General features: G+C 25.5%; 5 protein-coding genes and 1 long non-coding RNA gene across 11 annotated transcripts; 4 read left to right on the top strand and 2 right to left on the bottom strand.

Moving 5' to 3' along the window:
- Positions 1 to 85: 85 nt before the first annotated feature.
- On the top strand, positions 86 to 4346 carry LOC124953023 (parkin coregulated gene protein homolog). Its single transcript, XM_047503813.1, has 4 exons — positions 86 to 661; positions 742 to 1060; positions 1152 to 1301; positions 1369 to 4346. The coding sequence occupies exons 1-4, from the start codon at positions 557 to 559 to the stop codon at positions 1527 to 1529; spliced, it is 735 nt and encodes a 244-aa protein (XP_047359769.1). The 5' UTR covers positions 86 to 556; the 3' UTR covers positions 1530 to 4346.
- On the bottom strand, positions 1580 to 5069 carry LOC124953017 (probable glutamine--tRNA ligase). Its single transcript, XM_047503792.1, has 10 exons — positions 4810 to 5069; positions 4320 to 4624; positions 4027 to 4214; positions 3693 to 3948; positions 3302 to 3599; positions 2854 to 3233; positions 2462 to 2780; positions 2140 to 2360; positions 1866 to 2058; positions 1580 to 1774 (listed from the first exon to the last, which is right to left on the bottom strand). The coding sequence occupies exons 1-10, from the start codon at positions 4930 to 4932 to the stop codon at positions 1724 to 1726; spliced, it is 2334 nt and encodes a 777-aa protein (XP_047359748.1). The 5' UTR covers positions 4933 to 5069; the 3' UTR covers positions 1580 to 1723.
- Positions 5070 to 6045: 976 nt separating this feature from the next.
- On the top strand, positions 6046 to 10223 carry LOC124953016 (ribonucleoside-diphosphate reductase large subunit). The gene is made up of 11 exons (XM_047503791.1): positions 6046 to 6205; positions 6291 to 6379; positions 6641 to 6818; positions 6908 to 7271; positions 7608 to 7912; positions 7997 to 8159; positions 8236 to 8624; positions 8701 to 8888; positions 8973 to 9281; positions 9421 to 9609; positions 9675 to 10223. Exons 1-11 carry the CDS (start codon positions 6178 to 6180, stop codon positions 9936 to 9938), a joined length of 2466 nt encoding a protein of 821 aa, XP_047359747.1. The 5' UTR covers positions 6046 to 6177; the 3' UTR covers positions 9939 to 10223.
- Positions 10224 to 10290: 67 nt separating this feature from the next.
- On the top strand, positions 10291 to 14964 carry LOC124953018 (gastrula zinc finger protein XlCGF26.1). 4 transcript variants are annotated; one of them, XM_047503795.1, is made up of 13 exons: positions 10367 to 10641; positions 10746 to 10852; positions 11052 to 11078; positions 11180 to 11239; positions 11318 to 11380; positions 11630 to 11712; positions 11838 to 11982; positions 12096 to 12384; positions 12443 to 12545; positions 12659 to 12922; positions 13229 to 13550; positions 13621 to 13964; positions 14036 to 14963. In XM_047503795.1, exons 3-13 carry the CDS (start codon positions 11063 to 11065, stop codon positions 14264 to 14266), a joined length of 1920 nt encoding a protein of 639 aa, XP_047359751.1. In that variant the 5' UTR covers positions 10367 to 10641; positions 10746 to 10852; positions 11052 to 11062; the 3' UTR covers positions 14267 to 14963. The 4 variants fall into 4 exon arrangements, with proteins under 4 accessions (XP_047359752.1, XP_047359751.1, XP_047359750.1 ...); XM_047503794.1 differs by having other exon boundaries at positions 10743 to 10852; XM_047503796.1 differs by lacking the exon at positions 10746 to 10852 and having other exon boundaries at positions 10291 to 10426; positions 14036 to 14964.
- Positions 14521 to 15876, bottom strand: LOC124953027. Its single transcript, XR_007102096.1, has 2 exons — positions 15304 to 15876; positions 14521 to 15181 (listed from the first exon to the last, which is right to left on the bottom strand). It is a non-coding gene; the product is annotated as an uncharacterized LOC124953027 (long non-coding RNA).
- On the top strand, positions 15457 to 18697 carry LOC124953025 (AN1-type zinc finger protein 2A-like). Of its 3 annotated transcripts, XR_007102090.1 has the most exons (3): positions 15457 to 16030; positions 16114 to 16848; positions 17385 to 18697. XR_007102090.1 is itself a non-coding variant. In XM_047503819.1 (2 exons), exon 2 carries the CDS (start codon positions 16137 to 16139, stop codon positions 16776 to 16778), a length of 642 nt encoding a protein of 213 aa, XP_047359775.1. In that variant the 5' UTR covers positions 15457 to 16030; positions 16118 to 16136; the 3' UTR covers positions 16779 to 18697. The 3 variants fall into 3 exon arrangements, 2 of the variants coding, with proteins under 2 accessions (XP_047359775.1, XP_047359774.1); XM_047503819.1 differs by having other exon boundaries at positions 16118 to 18697; XM_047503818.1 differs by having other exon boundaries at positions 15458 to 16030; positions 16114 to 18697.
- The last annotated feature ends 123 nt before the right edge of the window (positions 18698 to 18820 follow it).

The following is an 18820-nucleotide window of genomic DNA, read 5'->3' as shown; positions in this document are numbered from 1 at the left end:
TGTAATTCAATTAAAGTACATTGTTCTTAAGTTTTCAGGGGGTTATCGTGTGAAAACTACAATTAATTAATGTTGCATATAATTGTAGTGTTGTATTATACTGTAATTCACTTCTTTAATCTTTTATTGTGTCACCATTTTACCATTGCAACAGTTTAACGTTTCATTACTTTATCATTTTGTTTTTGCTGCTATTTACTGTTATATTACAATATTTACTCATCAAAATTCTACAACAGATAATGTTGTTAGCTATTAAAATAAGTTCCTACCATCTTTTATTATTATTTACATCACTGATAATGATGAGGTAAAGAGACTGTTTATTCAATAATATTAGTGGTTACTGTTGCTAAGTAACTTGTTTCATCATCATTAATTTGACAACTTAGTTGTGACACTGTGTTCCAATTATATTCACACATATTAAATAAATTTTGGGTATATACTCAAAAAAAATATCTTTTTTTCCCAACTATCAAGCACATTTAATATTTTGAAAGTATATTTTGAAAAATATATTCAATGTAATTGAATTAAATAAATCTCTATTAAAATGGTAAATGAAAAGGAATTTTGGACTAAAATTTATAAAAATATACCAAAATACAAAAAAAGAAAATTTAGAGTAGTTCCTGCCTTTACCATACAAGCAATGCAGGTAAAGCATTGAATATTATCATTCTTTATAATAAACTCTTATCAAATCATACAATTTAAATGTGTATATGCATTTTTTAGGATAACACAGTAGTTGCTGACCCACCACGATGTGAATTATATAAATTATGCCGCCCAAAACCATCTGCATTTCGAAAATTTTATGAACGAGGCATATTTCCTATTTCATTAGAAAAGGAAGGTTCTGGATGGAAAATCAATTGGAAAGTAGATATATTAAATCTAGATTTTCATTATTATTTACCTTTGTTCTTTGATGGTTTAACAGAAGAAGAGCAACCTTATAAATTTGTAGTAGAACAAGGTATCTCCGATATGCTAGATCATGGAGGACCAAAAATACTACCTGTTCTTCCACAATTGATCATTCCTATCAAAAGTAAAATATTCTCTTCACATAAATATATCAATCAAATTTATACCATAAACTATGAACTCCAATTGCATTCAGTTAAATATTTTTATAATAGATGCTTTAAATACAAAGATACCAAAAGTAATGTGCGCTACAATGAGAGCACTTCAGCATTTGGTACGTTCTGCGGATGGTGTTGGTGAAGCTTTAGTTCCATATTTTAGACAAATTCTTCCAATTTTAAATTTACTTAAAGATAGAAATGGTAATAAAATATAATTTATATTACACTTTATACTTGTACATTTAAAAAATCCAAATATTTTTTGTAGTTAATCTTGGTGAAGGAATTGATTATTCTCATCAAAGAGGCGAAAATACTGCAGACATAATACAAGAAACACTTGAAGTGTTAGAAATGTATGGTGGTGAAGATGCATTTATAAATATTAAATACATGGTTCCTACTTATGAGTCATGTATTATGAACTAATACATAACTTAATTTTGTTTATTTTATTAAAAGCATCACTGATAAAAAGATAATACATAGCAGGTAAAATATGTATAATTATAAACAGTTTTTATTTGGTAACAATTAATTCAACTATTTTTTATTATTACTTTTATTTAAAATTTTATAATGGTACAAACAAGCGCAATATTGATATTACACAAATATTTTATTTAAATTTTACCAGAATCTTCTTTTAATGTAACCGTTCTATTGAAAACGAGCTAGAAATATGATTAAATAGATAAATTATTATTTGGCTATATAAATAGAAAGATTAATGTTTTCAAATAGTTAGATCAATTTGAAAATTACCTTGCCATCTTTTGTGTCTGGATCAACAGAAAAGAATCCTACACGTTCAAATTGAAATTTATCGAAAGGTTTTACTACATTTGCTAAATTAGCATCTAAATAACCTACGATCTCTTTTTTACTGTTTGGATTAATGTCACTCAAAAAACCATTTGGTACTTCATTTGGATCTTCAGGATTTTTATGTTTAAATCTAAATATATAATTATAAGACAAAAATGTTATGAGAAATAATAATGTTAGATAAAGTTATATAATTATTACATATACATACAGGCGTTCATATAATCTGATAGATGTTAGTGTAGGTTGTGATACCCAATGTATAAATGCCTTAGGCTTATTTGTCTCTGAAACAGGCTCTTGTTTAACTATAATATTTGTAATATTTCCACTGTCATTTTTTTCTACAGATTCTATAGTAAGAACCACCCCTACATATTTTAGACCGACTGATTGTTTTGGCGTTAAACGTCGAAAACTTTTTTCATCTACCTATTATTAATAATATATTAAATTAATATGCATTTATCTACATATGTATATTATTATTATGAATATAGGAATATAGGAATATAAACATTTTGATTACAAACCTCTCTAAAATCAGATGCTTCGATGTATAAAACTTTATCAAAAGTTATTTCATGATACCCTCTTTCAGGTGCATTAGGAAAATTTGGTACTAAAACTTTTAGTACCTGACTATGAGGAAAATTGTTAATAGTCACTTTAATAGGATCTAATACAACCATATGTCTTACAGCAGTAATATTCAAAATATCTCTAACTGAAGCTTCCAAAATTGCTGGATCAATAACTGCTTGTGCTCCAGTTATACCCATTTGGGCACAAAAATTATTTATGGCTTCAGCTGGAAATCCACGTCTACGTAACGCTGTTAATGTAAATAATCTGGAAAGAAGTTTATCTTTATAATTTTAGTAATATAATATAAAGTTATTTATATTTGATTATTTATATATACCTTGGATCATCCCAATCACAAACAATTCCTTCGTCAATTAGTTTACTAATTTTTCTTTTAGAAACAACAGTATAGTTCACATTTAATCTACCATATTCCCATTGAACAGGACAGTATATGTCTAATGCATTACAAAGCCAATAGTAAGATGATCTACGTGATTGAAACTCTTTTGTACAAAGGGAATGTGTTATATTTTCTATACTATCACACAAACAATGTGTAAAATCATAAGTAGGATAAATACACCACTGATCTCCAGTTCTATGATGTGGTAAATATTTAATTCTATATGCTACTGGATCTTGCTTGCCTTCTTCCAAAGTAACTTTCATACGTAATGTTGCCTCACCTTCTTCAAATAATCCATCTTTCATATCCTATTAAAAATTTATCACAAGAAAAAATTATAGTAAATATTTAAAAAATAATTAACTATTTTTCTTACTTCAAATAGTTGCAGATTTTCTTCGATTGGACGATCGCGCCATGGACTTGGTGGTGGATTAAAACCTCTTATGTCTTTATTTGATTGATGACAAACATATGCAAATCCTTTCTTTATAAGTTTTACAGCCCAATTATATAATTGCATAAAATAATCAGAAGAATGTGTAATTTTTGCTGGCTTATAACCAAGCCATTCTACCATTTCACGAATTCCAGTAAAAAATTTTTCTTCCTCTTTCTCAGGATTTGTATCATCATAACGTAAATAACATAATCCATCATGCACAGCAGCATACCTAATAAAAATCTTTTATTTTATCATAATCTTTATATGCAAAATACATACAAGATATATAAAAAAATAGATATATAAATATATATATATATACCCAAAATTAATATTAATGGCTTTTGCATGACCAATATGTAGAATTCCATTTGGTTCTGGTGGAAATCTTGTTCTTACTTTACCATCAGTTATTCTTAAATGCTCTTGCAATAACTTATGTGTATTCGATGTTACAATATATCCCTCAGTTTTATAATTTTCTCCAGGTTTATGAAAATGGACTTTTGTTTTCATAAGTTCTGTTATCGTTAATGCTGATGTACTTTCATTCGTCAATGAAATATCTTTTTGTTGTTCTGAAGAAATAGAAAATATTATCATTTTCTTATCATTTGTTTCAATAAAATTTTAAGTAATAGTAATTTTTAAGATACCTTCTTTTCCTGCTTTCTTTACTTTATTTTGCTGTGTTTGCTTTGGCACTGATTCAAAATCACTATTGAGCTTGGGTCCTAATAAATTTAAAATTTGAATGTCAAATTCATTTTTTATTGCTTTTCCATCTGCCCATTTTAATATATTACGTACTTGTTGCATTAATGGACCAGGATTAAATCGGTATCTATGTAATTAAATAGATTGATAATAAAAAATTACTATATTGTTATTATATATTACAATAATTATTATGTATATAATAATTATGTTACTCAAGTGATTTAATAACCTTTTTTCCAGAATTTCTTTTTTATGGATGTTTATAAGTTTTTCAACCTCCTCTTCAATTTGTTCTGGTAAAATCACAATTCCTATTCCACAAGCTTCTTCAAAAGTTGAAATATTGATTTCTTCGTGCAAATTACTAAGAATGTAATTCAATGCAGCATCTAATCTTTGAACTGTATCCAATTTCTTTTCAGCTATAAATTTGGATAAGAATGATATTTCGTTTACAATCTGAGCTTTTATTTTTGAAGAAAGATGATACAGGAGTATGCCTATCTCTGGTGTAATATCAACATATTTTCTTGCCTGTAAGATAACGAAATATATATACAAGTTTCTGATATGATAATTGTAAATTTTTTAAAGATATTAAAATAATATCCTACATATACAAAAGTAGAAGAAATATTCATTTATACAATAAAAGTTTGATATCAATTTTATGTTAAAAATTATGTTTAAGAATATATTTTAATTTTGAATATACTAACCTCTGTAATAGCAAGCTTAAGATTTTTTGAAACTTGTGCATTTTTTAATGTTTCTTTTGCTTTTTGTTCACTTAGACCAATTTGTTGAAATAATTCAATACATTCGTCTTTTTCTACAGTCATTATTAAATAATATTTTCAATTTCTTTATAGCCCACGTTTCACAAAAGTTCAAACATACGGCATGATACAAAGAACTACAGCAAAATTAGCAATACGTGATCTATACGTCACTTTTGTTACATACACCCACGCATACAAACATACACATATATATATATATATATATATATATATATATATATATCAAATCACATACAAATTTATTAATCTGTTAATATATTTGAACATATATAATCATTTTTGGACTTATATATAAAAATATGAACAAAATATTATATTAGATATAAAATGTAATGGGATAAGAAAAATAATATTTTCATAAATTTGTATACCTAAAGTATTAATTAATGTAAATATTAATATCTTAATATTGAGTATTTATTAAACATCGCGTCTTAAGGCTACTTAGACCAAGTTCGATTAACTCGATCATCTTTTAACTAGACGTCGTTATTAATCTATATTATCGTGATATTAATAACAGTTTGTATACATAGTTTATTAATCAAAATTGTATATATAAAATGAAAATGTATAATATAAAATCTATAAATGTTCCATACTATGCATACAATTTTTGAATAATTATTGTTATTATAAAAATATAGATTAAATACAACATACAAAGAAAAGTTTGATTGTTTATTAAATTGCTGTTTAATGGAAGTTGATCGAACTCTTAAACATCTTCAGAACAGGTTATAAATACTGTTTATTCCGTTGCATTAAATTAATATCAGAAAAAATATTCAACGTATAAACAAAACTGATCGGCATATCATATAACATTCTGAATGTCAGATATATTTTGCGATTAGTTCCTATGTGGCCAATAGTCACTAAGTATCTACGTGCAGTTAACGACTCGTATTCGAATTTTCTCAAGTAATCGGACGTTTTAAAAATAATTACAAGGTAACTAAAAATTTGTTTTTTTTACAAATTTCAATGTATTACAAAGATGAAAGTTTCATAGTTTTCAGTTAATATTTAATAAATAGTTAATGAAGTCGTTCATTTTTTAATATAAAACCTTTGGTACATTTATGAATTTCTAGAGAAACATATATATCAACCTTAAATAAGTGATGTAACATTAAAAATATTCATTATTCTATGTATTTCCGGTTAAAATTTCATTTCCGTTTCACGCCAAAACTCTTCAAAACAAAGAAGGATAAATAATATAGAAAAGTATTAATAAAATTAAGAAAATATATTAAAATAATAATAAAAATTACCAAAATGACTAAGATGTATGTACTGAAACGCGGTAAGTTCATATTATTTAGATTTAAGTTCATTTAATTCAAGTTTTAATATGTCCGTTATACTAAGGAGTCTTTTATTGTTATTAGATGGGCGACAAGAAGATGTTTGTTTTGATAAAATCACATATAGAATACAAAAATTATGTTATGGTTTAAATATGAATTATGTTGATCCTGTAAGTAAAGTAAATGATAAGATTGTTCTTTTACAAAATTAAACTTCTATATTATAATTTAAAAAAACTTAAAGTTTTTAATACACTTGTCTTTTTCAAATTAATTTCTTTTATCTTTTTTAACTAATCATATATAGTTTTTTATATATAAATATAAATAAATATATATACAATATATATAATTAAATATATAATGTATATGTAAAAAAATCGTATATTACAAAAAGAACTTGTAATTTGTAATATGTTTATATTTTATAGTCTGCGATAACATTTCGTGTAATCCGTGGCTTATACTCTGGTGTTACTACTGTTGAACTAGACAACCTTGCAGCTGAAATTTGCGCAACTATGACTACTCAACATCCTGATTATGCTATTTTAGCTGCTAGAATTGCAATATCTAATCTTCATAAAGAAACAAAGAAGGCTTTCAGTGGTATAATTATAGTTCTTATTTCTATTTATCTTATATTTTATATTTACATTAACGTAATTATTAGATTATATCACAATTTTTGATTTTAGATGTAATAGAAGATTTGCGAAATGTAGTAGATCTATATACTAAGGAGTCCAAACCTATTATCAGTGAAAAGTCTTATAATATCATAAAGAAACATGCAAGCAAGCTAAATTCTGCAATTATTTATGAAAGAGATTTTAATTATAATTATTTTGGATTTAAAACTTTAGAAAGGAGTTACTTAATGAGAACTAATGGCAAAGTTGTAGAGAGACCACAACATATGTTAATGAGAGTAGCTGTTGGAATTCATGAAGAAGATATTGAGAAAGTTATTGAAACATATAATTATTTATCAGAACGCTATTTTACACATGCTTCTCCAACTTTGTTTGCTGCATGCTCTATAAAACAACAATTGTGCAGGTATACATATATATATATATATATATATATATATATATATATATATATATATATATATATATATATATATATATATATATATATATATATATATATATATATATATATATATATATATATATATATATATATATATATATATATATATATATATATATATATATATATATATATATATATATATATATATATATATATATATATATACATATGTGTATATATATATATATATATATATATATATATATATATATATATATATATATATATAAACAATACTTTAATATATATTCAATATAATTTTTATTTCTTTATTAAGTATATTTATTTTTTCAGTTGTTTTCTTTTAACCATGAGCGAAGACAGTATTGAAGGAATTTATGAAACTTTAAAAAAATGTGCTTTAATCAGTAAATGGGCTGGTGGTGTAGGATTAAGTGTACATTGCATTAGGGCAAAAGGTACACCTATAGCTGGTAACTGTGGTGAAGCAAGTGGATTGATTCCTATGCTTAAAGTATATAATGATATGGCCCGCTATGTTGATCAAGGTGGAAATAAAAGACCAGGAGCATTTGCTATATATATAGAACCATGGCATGCAGATATATTTGAATTCCTAGATCTCAAGAAAAATACTGGTAATGGTTTAATATCATTTTAAAATTAGTAAAGTATAAAAAGGAATAAAAATACTTTTCAACGAAATTTTGTTCAACTAATAGGAAAAGGAGAGCTTAGGGCAAGAGAATTATTTTATGCTTTATGGATCCCAGATCTGTTTATGAAACGTGTTTTGGATGATGATGTTTGGAGTTTAATGTGTCCACATGAATGTCCTGGTTTAGCAGATGTTTGGGGAGAAGAATTTAATGATTTATATACTAGGTAACTAAATTGTATTAATGGATAACTTGGATAAATTAAAAATATATGAAAGTGAAAATAAAAAATATTACTAAAGGTATGAAGAACAAAAATGCTATAAACGTCAAATTAATGCAAGAGATTTATGGACTGCTATACTTAAATCCCAAGTTGAAACTGGAACACCATACATGCTTTATAAAGATCATTGTAATCGTAAATCGAATCAACAAAATATTGGAACGATTAAGAGCAGCAATTTGTGCACAGAAATTATTCAGTATTCAAGCCCTGATGAAATTGCTGTATGTAATTTAGCGTCAATTGCTGTAAATATGTTTGTTGAAAAAAGTACAAAAACTTATAATTTTGAAAAACTAAAAGAAATAACTAAAGTTGTGGTTCGTAATTTGGATAAAATTATTGATGTTAATGATTACCCTCTTCCAGAGGCAAAAGTCTCTAATTTAAAACATAGACCTATTGGTAAGATTTTGTTCAAGTATTATTTATATGATCGATTTTTATATAATGTTTTATATAATATTGTTTTATTTATTAGGTATTGGAGTACAAGGTTTAGCAGATGCCTTCCTGTTAATGCGCTTTCCATTTGAAAGTGAAGAGGCTCAAAAACTTAACATTCAAATTTTTGAAACAATATATTATGGTGCATTAGAAGCTAGCTGTGAAATTGCTCAAGAGAAAGGCTATTATGATACATACGAAGGAAGTCCTGTTAGCAAAGGAGTAAGCTTTCACTTTTATAATTTATATTATCAAAAAGAGATCATTTATTCTGATAAAAAATTTGAAATATACTAATATATTTAGATTCTACAATATGATATGTGGGATGTTACACCAACAGAGTTGTGGGATTGGAAAGTATTGAAAGAAAAAATTGCAAAATACGGTGTAAGAAATTCTTTATTAATGGCACCAATGCCAACTGCATCTACAGCACAAATTCTTGGCAATAATGAATCAATAGAGCCATATACAAATAATATTTACTCAAGGCGTGTTTTATCTGGAGAATATCAAATTGTCAATCCTCATTTATTGAAAGATCTTATTGAAAGAAATCTTTGGAATGATGAAATGAAAAATGAAATTATTGCAAATAATGGTTCTATTCAGGTCAGATTTATCTTATTTAATTTTTTTATTATCGATTACATGTTCATGTGATCATACAATTACAATCGTTTTGTATAAATTTCGATGAAAAGGATTCTTCATGTCTTGGTAATAAATGTATTTATCCCGTTTTTTATAGGATATTAATGATATACCAGACGATTTAAAATTACTTTATAAGACTGTTTGGGAAATATCACAAAAAACTATTCTCAAAATGGCAGCAGATCGTGGTGCATTTATTGATCAATCACAATCTCTAAATGTTTATATGGCTAAACCAACAGTAGAGAAACTTACATCCATGCATTTTTATGGCTGGAAAATTGTAAGTGTACAAAAAATATATCTATATATGTGGTTAGAATATTATACGACTTATTTTATTTATAGGGATTAAAAACTGGTATGTATTATTTGCGTACAAAACCAGCTGCAAATGCGCTTCAATTTACCGTTGATAAAACCAAATTAAATAAGGCGAATAAAAATTCTAAAGATGATTCGCACAATTCAAGTATTAAGAATGAAAAAATGGATAAAAGTTTATTAAAATCAGAAGAAAATGATTCTAAAGAGAACGACACTAATGATGCAAATTCAATACTTATATGTTCTCTTGAAAATGGTGATGCTTGTATGGCTTGTGGATCGTAATAATCTAGATACGTATATTTAGTATTATATTTTTATATTTTGATTGTTATGTTTATACTACTAAGTAGATATAGTTACATAGAATGAGATCTATAGTTTTGTGTATTTTTGGGAAGACTTTTAAAAAGTTTTCATTTTATATATTTTAGACGTATAAGTATATTATAAGAATTTAATTCTAATATTTTTTTATTATATAGATATTGTTTTGTTATTGTCATATGCATGAAAACAAGAACGAATAAAATTTTTATCGGCAAATAAAAATACACATTTTAAATTTAATTCAATTATAAGTTTATAATACCCTATAAAAAATTTAACAGACATAAAGTTCCTAGAAAAGAAAAGAGTACAAAATTGCTTATAGATGTCGCACTCGTGTATCGATATATGAAAATTTAGAGATATATATCGATATTGAGGACTTCAGAGACAGAATCACAGACAGCTTTCCCGTTATGCGTTCGGAACATTGTAGAATGTTGGTAGGCGCTAATTAAGTTCATCATTACGTTTCCAATATTTATTAATAAGATGAAAAATGACTAAATTTTGTGAAGAAAATTGCACAAGTGATACTTCATTTCATGTAAAAAGATATCAATAGAACAATTCCAATCGTGTAACTTCATACGCATGCGTGAGTTGTGTATATGTGTAATTTGTGATACACAATTGAGTAGAATAATAGAATTTATGCGTAAGATTTTATTTTCTTTTAAACATAAAAATATAGTGTATTAAATATTTAATTATATTTATATATTTAATTTTCTTTATATTATTTTAATACCAAAAAAGAAGAATCATATATCTTCGATCTGGAACGAAAGGTGTGCCCCTTTATATAGGCCATTTTGTTGTGCTTTGAGGTTTAAGGGAATTGTTGCTTCAGGCGCAAATAGGAACAAGTAAATATTACAGTGATAACAAAATTTTGTTTTCATTTATAAGAAACAAGTTTTGCTACAAGTAACACTCTTTTTAATAATAGTTTCTTAATATATAATTAAAAATATATCGTCTTTTTCTATAATATGTAGACAAATAGATTTATAATAATACAGGAACAATTAAAATTATAATTTTTATTTTGGATTTGATTTGTAGCACTGAAGATAATGGAGGAAATCATAGGTATGTACATATTATTGTTTATTTGTACCTGTAGGCAAGATCATAATGTTATACTACTTTATGTAGTATTATTACATTCTGGCGATTAACTTCTATTTCAGAAATTGTAAAAGTTGAGGAAGAAATAATACTGAATGATGAAACTTCTCAAATCCTGCTTGGTAATTATTATATCCTAATTATATCATTAATTTGCAATTTTGTAAAATTTTTTATTAAATTAAAACTATTTATTGCAGATACAGATGGCTCAGAGAAAGAAGTTGTAATAACTACTGAGGATGTATCTGGCAATGTAACAGGTATATTTGTATATATTACAAATATATAATCATTGATTTCTTGAATATTTTATTATTTATATTTCTTTATATTATTTATATTTTTTTTTGTGATATTATTATTAAAATACTACTTTTTATTAATCCTTCTTATGTTATTATTTTGTTATTATTATTATTCTTATGTTATTATTCTGATCCTATTTTCTAACATTTATTTTTTTGTTTTACTTTCTATTTCATTATGTTATATTTCTGTTTTGCTCGCAGCTATTTCTCAAAGTAGCCAAATTATACAAATTATAACAGATTATGAATGTGTAACATGTCATCGCATTTTTCAATCAGAAGATGTAAGTTATAATTTTATTTCTATATTATTTGTTATTCATTTAATTCGTGAATATAATATATTTTGTAGTAAAAGTATTTCAATACAATTTTCTAATTATTATCCATGATTAATATTTCTGTTTAGATGCTAAAGGAACATTTAGATGTCTGCAGAGAAGAAGATGATTCTACAAATATATTGGAATTAGGAAATTTAGATAACTATGATTCTGAGGATGAAGATGATGTTGATGATCCAGATTACGAATTCAATGACACAAATATTGAAGGTACATATTAATTATTGATATGATAATTATTTATATAATACTTTTTTGATAATAGTAATTGATTTATCATATCAATTATATTCTAATACATGATTATATAAATATGATTTTAGATACTAAAGCACAAAAAAATAACAATGAAAAGCCAACGATCAAACCTGTACCAGATACACAATGCCACTGCTGTGCTGAAGATTTAAAAACAGCACATAGTGGTGGTGAATTTAAATGTTTAGAATGTGACCTATCATTTAAAAAAAATTCCTCTTTAGAAAGACATAAAATAGTCATACATTGGAAGTGTGAATCTTATACCTGTAGTGATTGTGGATCAACCTTTCGTGATAAAAAATCATTAAATAAACATCGTTATACTACACATGTCAATCGTAACATATTCAAGTAAGTATATATAAATTTAATAACTATAACGAAATATTTTTATTTTTTTAATTTCTAGATGTGATACCTGTGATACGTATTTTTCGCGTAATTATCATTTAAAACGTCATAAAATGCAATCTGGTTGTCATGGAGATATACGTAAAACTTTTGATTGTCAAGTGAGTATATACGTATAATAATATAATATGATTTAATAAGCAACTTGCGTGTTTTGACGTGATAAAGTAAAAATTTTTAATTAATATAATAATATCTTTTTCCTTATTCATAGGTTTGTCAAAAAGTTTTTACACGAAAAGATAATCTACGTGAACATTTGCGTACACATGCTGGAGCACCTCAAAGACAGAAAAAACCATGTAAATATTGTTCTAAGGAATTCTTTACTACTCAACAATTAATAATACATGAACGATTACACACTGGAGAAAGACCAGTACAATGTGATTTATGTCCGAAGACATTTCTGTCTTCTCTTGCACTAAAAAAGCACCGTCGTGTACACACAGGAGAGAAGCCATTTGAATGCAAATATGTAAGTACTTTTTTTTAAGGTCATCTTTGTTCATAAAAACATTTTCTTTATTCTTAACTAGGGTTTAAATGTACAAAATTACTTATTTTTAACACATATATAATATGAATTACTGCTCATTTACTTTTCTAATTGTTTCAACAAGCAAACATTACAAGCTGGATAAATTGAGGTAATATTTCTTAAAATAACTCACTATAATAATTTTTAATAGGTAATTTTTAATCTATTTAATTTGTATATGTGTACATTTACAAATGTATTTAATTTATATATTCATGAAATTTATTATCATATTTTCTATAGTGTCAAAGAAAATTTGCGGCTCGTGAAACATTAAATCGTCATCAAAGAACGCACACTGGAGAAAAACCTCATGTTTGCCAGTATTGTGGAAAATCATTTATTCAAGCAGCACAATTAAGAGCACATGTTTTTCATCATACTGGTGAAAATGGATTTTATTGTGATATTTGTGGTAAAGCATTTAATAGAAAAGCTCGATTGAATGTACACAAAAAATTTGTACATGAAGGTGCAACACCATTTACATGTGAAATATGTGAGAAAGGTTTTACCCGAAGAGAAGATTTAGCAAAGCATACATTATTGCATACAGGCATCAAACGTAAGAAAAAAAATTCTATTCATTTAAATTTTATAAATAATATACTGTTTCAATTATAACGATTTTTTAGCATTTAAATGTGATAAATGCTCAAAGGCCTTTTCTGCAAAATCTTCATTACAAGCCCATCTCAATACTCATAGACGTGAACCACCACAATCATGCGTTGAATGTAATCGTGTTTTTATAAGACAAGATTGTTTAATGAGACATGTCCGAGCTAAACATCGAGAACTTTTGGAGGATGTAATGGATGAAGTCGAAAGAAAGCATTTACAAACACAATTATTCAATATCGCTTCTATTGCTGCAGAAAAAACAAAAGCAGGAGAATCTAAAGTACTTTCTACAGACGAATTGTTAAAAGCAATTGCAGATCTTTTAAGGATACTTATCGACGAAGAAACTTTACAGGTATTGTAAAATAATTATAATAAAATGTAATGAAGTAACCTAAAATGTAATACTATTTCATGATTTTATAGTTATTTGGTTGGCCTAACGCTCCTATTCAAGATATTTTAGAGGCCGTGATTAGACGTTGTGGTCATGAACCTCTAACATCAGATAGTTCTTTACTTTTCAACGAAAGGTTAAGAGCGAACGTAAAACTTTTATTTACAGTCGTTATTGAGGATGAAACGGTAAAGTCACTATTAACAACTAAAACCGTAGATCACGTTATTCTTCATGTTTTGGAAATTTCGCAAAAATGAAATTTTGATGTATGTAATTGTTGTCTAATTATACATAAATGTTTGTTATTATATTAAGTAATAGTAAAAGTGTTACAAAAATTTTGATAGAATTTGTCTAATATCAAATTTGCAAATGGTTAATATTTGGATAAAGAAATAATAGTATTATACATTTAATTTTATTATTGTAAACTTATTTTTACTGCAATTGTAATGTATTTATGCATTACATACTTCTATGAATATGTTTTAAGATTGACATAAATACTCGATACTAAATATGTATTATTTTATTACTATCCAGAAGGAGCAAGAGATACAGTAATTATTGTTAAATTCTGTAATCATATCATAAAATACATTTCTTACAATTATATGTACTTACAACTGTATTAATTCATATAGAATTACTATAAAATAATAGAACTATAAGTTAAAGAAATAATCTTAACAATTTCTATTAATATTTTAATGAAATTTCAAATTCAAACTTTTAAGACTTTATAATAGTTCATCATCCCCGGTTTTATAATGGTTTACGCCAATAATGACTACAGGAGTAATTCTTGATCAATTTTGATAAACAAGCTTTCATTTTAAAGATGGATTTAAGTTAGAAGATAACTTCCCGAATTTTTATGAAAGCTTTATTTTCTTGGAAAAAATGTGCCAAAGAATGGTTTTTTTTTTTAAATAGTTTATACATAAAAATAAAACTTTTTCAAAAATTCAAAAAAACCGTATTTTCTATTCTACTTATGTTCAACATTATAACCACATTTAAAATTCAAAATGAGCATCTGCGATCTTTTTTTTACTGTTCTTGCCATTATATTTTATATGTTATATTTTATATGTCATTTTTATTATTATTTCATCGCAAGTAATATTGAATTATTGGCAGCTTAAATATGGCTATTTGTATAAGTTTAACTAGAAACAAAAAATATAAAGTTTGTACAGTTAACAAACACTTCAATCAATTTTCAAAGAATTATAATATGGTATATTGTTTTTTTTTTGTTTTTGTAAGATGTATTATTATTTTTACATACAAAAATTTCTATCGCACATTAATTCGATTTTTAAATTAAGCGTGAAAAGGATATAATCTAACAAACTCACGCTCTGATGCAATAAATACATAGTGGGAACAATGTTTCTGATTGTGCGTGTAATTCACATTTTTTCCGTATTTGTCGCTGAAGTCACATACTATTATTAGCGAAAGGTGGTGAACAAAATGTCTCAATCAAAAAGAATTAGATTAGGATCAACCAATCATTATACTTTAGAAAAAAATATGGAGACTCCCCTATTCTGTTTGTCATTCATTGTAAATTACTCGTTCTTGAACGCATCGTAACCTCAATAGAAATATGTTTACTCCGCAAATACATCCTCATGGAAATAGGATTTTAAAACCACTGCTACGCGACTGTATATTATAATACCAATGACGTGTAAATTTAATATATGTATGATTATACTTGATCATTATCAAGTCAAGATTACGATGGAAGTATTGGACACATTCAAAATTGCAAGTTGTACAAAAATGGATTGTGGTATAAATTTCGAGTAGGAAACTCATGAGCTATACTATACGAACAGCTACTTATATGTATTGTTCTTGTGTAACAAAGTATCTGATTCATAATTAGTCATTTATATTTTCAACTTATTAAAACTATTTTACGTTATATTAACAAGTGAATAGTTTAAATTATACATATTTGGCTTTTTCTGTAATAAAGTTTGTGCAATATAATTTTGCAAAAGGTATGTATTTTATTATTGCTGCTTAAGCTAACTGTAATTTTTATTTATATTGTCAAATAAGAATTATAAAATCTATTTTATAGATAGATTTTCTACATTCCAAAATATGGAGTTTCCAAATTTAGGAGAACATTGCTCAGAGCAAACTTGCAATCGTTTAGATTTTTTACCTCTAAAATGTGATGCTTGTGAGTCTATATTTTGCACAGATCATATATCATATATAAATCATTCCTGCCCTAGTGCGTATAAAAAAGATATACAGGTGCCAGTGTGCCCATTGTGTAATACACCAATACCACAGAAACGAGGAGATCCTCCAGATTTGGCTGTGAGCATACATATAGACAGTGATTGTCAGTCAGATATTAGAAAAAATCGTAGAAAAATATTTTCTAACAAGTGTTCATCAAAAGGATGCAAAGTAAAAGAAATAGTGCAGGTTAAATGCAATGACTGTGGCAATAATTTTTGTTTGAAGCATAGACATCCCAGTGATCATGCATGTATTGGCAAAGAAGAGGCAGTTAAACTTAAAAGATTGAGTGCTCTGAATAAGCACTCTATGGTCTCTCAGAACGACAATCACAATAATTCTATTGTATTCCAAAATCTTCAAGGCACCATGAGCGAAGATGAAGCTTTGGCTAGAGCATTACAAGCTTCATTGCAAGACGAAGGAAGAAATAAGCGACAAGGATTACAGCCAGTGCCTTCTGCGCATAGAAACAGATGCAGACTTTCCTAATTGCAATCCACTTTTAGCAATTTTATGCATTTTTAGATAAAAGTACTGCTTTTTAAACCTTCATTAAAAGGTGAATATATCTTTCTAACTTTTATCAAATTTTATTAATAATCATACTTCATAAATAAGATTTTATACCTTTTCATATAATACTTAATATTTCTTGATCATCCATAAAAATGTGCATATTACAATTCTAATAATTTTATTCACTTTTTTGACTAGAATAACAAACACTAGATAAATTAATAATAATCCATTTCTTATATATACATATAAGAATTAAGATTATTTTCCATTTTGAAAATATATTTAATATCTGAAGTGCTCATTAATGTATATTTTTACATATATGAATGTGTTTTCAAATTACATTAACTTTTATAATTATATATAATACAGATTTTACATTTTCATAAGCTTTGGCAGATAAAAATTTCAAAGTTGTATGTTATTAGATATATCAGTATCCAGTGCCTTAATAGATCGAGTGCATGTATAAGAAAATGGGCATGAATGTACATATATACATATATTCGTATAAAAATTATCATAATGTAAAAATAAATGTATATAAAATGAAAAATTAAGTTATTTCTTTTTCAGAGTACATTTCTACTGTGTCTTACATACAATATTTCAATAATTAAGTAGATGTACCCATTTTCTACAATTTACGCACATTAGAATATGAACAATTTTTATGCGAAAATAATACTTAATTAAATACTAATGAATTACAGCTGTATCAGATGCTAAATCTTTTGGATGTGTCTTTAAGTAATATGCATATTCAAATATCTTAGATTTAAAATATTTTATATATAGCATGAATGTTTCATTATTTATGGTATTTAAAATGTTAGTTATACATTTAGTTTAAATATGTATATTTAAGAAAGAAAAAAGAATATGTAAATAATACCCATAAATTTTACAATCTCCAATATTATTATTAATTATATCACCATTTTATATAAAATCTGTATTCCTAGAATTAGTGATCATATCTGTGATCATATCAACGACATTTCCGTAGTTTTAATTTATCGATAACAATAATTATAAATAAATGATAAACACCTCTAGTATTCCATTATAACATACAGCTGGAATTTCCTTCATAATTTTTAAATATATATCTTAAAACTTTATTTATGTAATTGTAATTTTTATAAATTATATTATTTTCTTCTGTAGACACAAAATCATGATATTACGTAACTATTCTCTTGAGATATAAAGTTCCTAATAATTAAGGAATCAATATGAATGTGAAAATAATGTTCCACATCTTAATATAAATGCTAAAAATATTTGACTTTATAAATATTTTACATTTATTAAACTTATGGATATTATTAAATAGAATATCAAATTATATTTGTAATATATATTTAAATTATAATCTGATGGTAAAATTTGCAAAATGGAAGTTGTTTTAAAAATTATTACATAATATATTTTTATCTTATTTTGATTCTTTTATAGTAAAATAGTTTATATTAGCATATTGAGTGTGTCATTAATATACTTATATCTTATGATAGTAAAGTACTTATAAAGAAAACATTTTGTTATTATAGAATATTAATTTTATTAAATGTCCAATAGCAATATGTACAATTATTGTTTTATTCCAAATTAATAATTATTAAAGTTAATATCATAGTTGAACAAAGAAAAATATCTTGTGTTACATCTCACTTGTATTACACAAATTTATTAAAAATTCTAATAAGATGTTGTATATATCAATTCACAACAGTACAAAAATTGATTTAATATATTTAATAGAATTAGTATAAATCCTTGAGTTATTTTATTTTTGATCAGTTTTTTTAGCAAGAATTATTTTTATACAATTCAATTTTCTCTTATGGATGTATTACACTACAATATACATTTTGTAATATCTATACAATGTGATGTTTTCAATTACTTGAATAATATTCCTTTTATATTATTCCATGACATCTAAAAGTTCCATTATTCATCTTTTAATGAGTATTATGTTCTATGATACTAATTGTATATATAAC

This window comes from Vespa velutina, chromosome 11, assembly GCF_912470025.1.
Source record: "Vespa velutina chromosome 11, iVesVel2.1, whole genome shotgun sequence".
Lineage (NCBI taxonomy): Eukaryota > Metazoa > Arthropoda > Insecta > Hymenoptera > Vespidae > Vespa > Vespa velutina.
This window is presented reverse-complemented; position numbering and strand designations above follow the sequence as displayed.